The 3,437-nt window shown below is 43.7% G+C and overlaps 1 protein-coding gene across 1 annotated transcript in view; it reads right to left on the bottom strand.

Moving 5' to 3' along the window:
- LOC112073306 (ERC protein 2-like) overlaps positions 1-3,437 on the bottom strand; it is a 105,218-nt gene that overhangs the window by 89,326 nt on the left and 12,455 nt on the right. The window contains exon 2 of the mRNA XM_070440102.1: positions 1,375-1,530. Coding sequence (XP_070296203.1) covers positions 1,375-1,530 — 156 coding nt within the window. The remainder of the gene's footprint in view (positions 1-1,374; positions 1,531-3,437) is intronic.

Below are 3,437 nucleotides of genomic sequence, written 5' to 3'. Positions count from 1 at the left end.
ATTTTTGTTGTCCTTAACCCATTTGCCCACAACTTGAAGTATGCTTGGGGTCATTGTCCATTTGGAAGACCATGCCCACTTTAACTTCCCTGACTGATGTCTTGAGATGTTGAACTGCACCAGGCCCTCCTGCAGCAAAGCACCCCCACAACATGATGCTGCCAGCCCCGCTCACGGTTGGGATGGTGTTCTTCGGCTTGCAAGCCTCCCTCTTTTTCCTCCAAACATAACGATGGTCATTATGGCCAAACAGTTATGATTTTGGTTTCATCAGACCAGAGGACATTTCTCCAAAAAGTACAATCTTTGTCCCCATGTGCAGTTGCAAACCATAGTCTTGCTTTGGTATTGGCGGGTTTTGGAGCAGTGGCTGCTTCCTTGCTGAGCGGCCTTTCAGGTTTAGCATATAGAGAACTCGTTTTACTGTGGATATAGATACTTTTTGTTATTGTTTCCACCAAGCATCTTACAAGGTCCTTTGCTGTTTTCTGGGATTGATTTGCACTTTACGCACAAAGTACGTTTATCTATAGGAGACAGAACACTCTCCTCCTGAGCGGCCAATGACGGGCTGTGTGGTCCCATGGTATTTATACTTGCGTACTATTGTTTGTACAGGATGACGTGGTACCTTCAGGTGTTGGAAATTGCTCCAAGGATGAACCAACTTGTGGAGAATCTACAATTTTTTTCTGAGGTCTTGGCTGATTTCTCTTGATCCCATGATGTCAAGCAAGAGGCACTGAGTTGAAGGTAGGCCTTGAAATACATCCACAGGTACACCTCCAATTGACTCAAATTATGTCAATTACCCTATCAGAATCTTCTAAAGCCATGACATAATTTTCTGGAATTTTCCAAGCTGTTTAAAGGCAGTCAACTTAGTATAAACTTCCGACCCACTGGAATTGTGATACAGTGAATTATAAGTGAAATAATCTGTCTGTAAACAATTGTTGGAAAAATAATTTGTGTCATGCACAAAGTAGATGTCCTAACCGACTTGCCAAATGCATAGTTTGTTMAAAAGAAATTTGTGGAGTGGTTTAAAAACGAGTTTTAATGACTTCAACCTAAGTGTATGTAAACTTCCTACTTCAACTGTATGGTTAAGACATGCAGTGGATAGGACTGGAGATGAGATTTTCTAACTTGCTCTTCATGAAGTTGAAGGAGACACATACAGTAGAGACATGGTAGTGACATGCACAGAGGCCAGTAAATGAGAAAACATAAACACATGCAGTCAACACATGCACAGTTAACAGTGCTGTTGACGTGATACTTGGCTTCTTCACAACCATGCAGAAGCGACATACACAACCATAGCAACATGCGGAGATGTCAAGCAGAGTGACACTAGTATCTCGCTACCTGTTTCTTCATGAACTTGGAGTGGCTTTTGTAGACCTCCATGTGTTTGAGTTCATCCAGGCGGTCGCCAGGGTGGAGCAGCCCGCTGGTCTTCATCAACTGGACCTCATCCTCCAGGTCTCGGATGTTCCTCTCCAGAGACGATATCTTAGTGTCCTACAGTACATACAGCAGCCAAGAGGGGGAGACACCCACGTCAGCCACAGACAAGGCCATGATGGTTTGTAAAAGGTGTGAATAGAAAGGAGGTAGAGTCGAGAGGGCAAGGGTCGACACAGTCTGCCTCTCAAAGTTGATGTTTAATAAAGGGTTGATCACAAAAATGCTAAACAGAAAAGAGAACAAGCAGACATGACGTCGTGCCCAGAGACACACAGAAAGCTGAATGGGACAGTGTGAGTGAGATAGATACCAATCTATATTATTAGCTGAAAAGACAGATGTGTTATAGAGCTAGACTGACACACAGACAAAAGCACACCCCTGTCCTAGCTAGAACATACAACTGAACCAGTGACTGGCCTGAATAGGAATGGGTGGATAAAGGCCAGAGTTCTGTATAGCGACAGGTTGTATTTGTTCCGGCATGCACAGTATCTATGAGGGAATGGGAAAGGTCCTGAGCTTGTTTAGCTCCATAAGATCAGACACACGTTAAACGGTAAACCTTGGAGAAGACGAGAAGGTAATGGAATAAATGGAAGCAGATTGTATGATGGCATCGGTAGAAACCTCAGTCTGCATTCAACCATCTGACCTCCATTACTACAACTCTACTGACATCCTCCACTGACGCCCCAACATACACTATGGTATACTGCATACCATCCTACATGCACACACACACAAGATTTGACATCCTGCATGCCTACACCCAATTCACAACCCTATGCTCACACACACATCCACCCCAAACTATACCCCTTGCCCCAAGCTAGTCTGTGTGTTACAGTCTTTGTGTTACAGTCTGTGTGTTACTGTCTGTGTGTTACAGTCTGTGTGTTACAGTCTGTGTGTTACGCTTACATCTGTGTGATACAGTCTGTCGTGTTTTACCTGTCTGTTGTGTTACGTCTTTGTGTTACTGTCTTGTTACTGTCTGTGTGTTAAGTCTGTGTGTTACAGTCTGTGCTGTTACAGTCTGTTGTGTTACACTGTGTTGTTACTGTCTGTGTGACTGTTGTCTGTGTGTTACTGTGTTGTTAGTGTTTACAGTCTGTGTGTTACAGTCTGTGTGTTACTGTCTGTGTGTTACAGTCTGTGTGTTACGTGTCTGTGTGTTTACAGTCTGTGTGTTACAGTCTGTGGTGTTATGTGCTGTGTGGTTACTGTCTGTTGTTACAGTCTGTGTGTTACAGTCGGTGTGTTACTGGCTGTGTGTTACTGTCTGTTGTTACAGTCTGTTGTTCTGTTCTGTGTGTTACAGCTGTGTGTTACGTCTGTTGTTTACTGTCTTGTGTGTTACTGTCTGTGTGTTACTGTCTGTGTGTTACTGTCTGTGTGTTATGTCTTGTGTGTTACAGTCTTGTGTTACTGTCTGTGTTGTTACTGTCTGTGTGTTACAGTTCTGTGTGTTACAGTCTGTGTGTTACAGTCTGTGTGTTACAGTCTGGGTGTGTTACAGTCTGTGTGTGTTACCAGTCTGTGTGTTACGTCTGTGTTTTACAGTCTGTGTGTTACTGTGCTGTGTGTGACTGTCTGGTGTACTGTCTGGTGTGTACTGTCTGTGTGTTAGCTAGTCTGGTGTGTTACTGTCTGTTGTGTTACTGTCTGTGTGTTACAGTCTGTGGTGTTACAGTCTGTGTGTTACAGTCTGTGTGTTACAGTCTGTGTGTACAGTGTCGTCTTTGTGTTACAGTCTGTGTGTACAGTCTGTGTGTTACAGTCTGTGTGTTACAGTCTTTGTGTTACAGTCTGTGTGTTACAGTCTGTTGTTACATGTGTGATGGTGTACAGTCTGTGTGTTACAGGTCTGTGTGTTACTGTCGTGTGTTTACGATGTCTGTTGGGTTACAGTCTGTGTTTACAGTCTGTGGTGTTACTGTCTGTGTTTACGTCTGTGT

Source organism: Salvelinus sp. IW2-2015, unplaced genomic scaffold (genome assembly GCF_002910315.2).
Source record: "Salvelinus sp. IW2-2015 unplaced genomic scaffold, ASM291031v2 Un_scaffold2220, whole genome shotgun sequence".
NCBI classification, from domain to species: domain Eukaryota; kingdom Metazoa; phylum Chordata; class Actinopteri; order Salmoniformes; family Salmonidae; genus Salvelinus; species Salvelinus sp. IW2-2015.
Note: the sequence above shows the minus strand (reverse complement) of the source record. Positions and strands in the feature narration are given on the sequence as shown.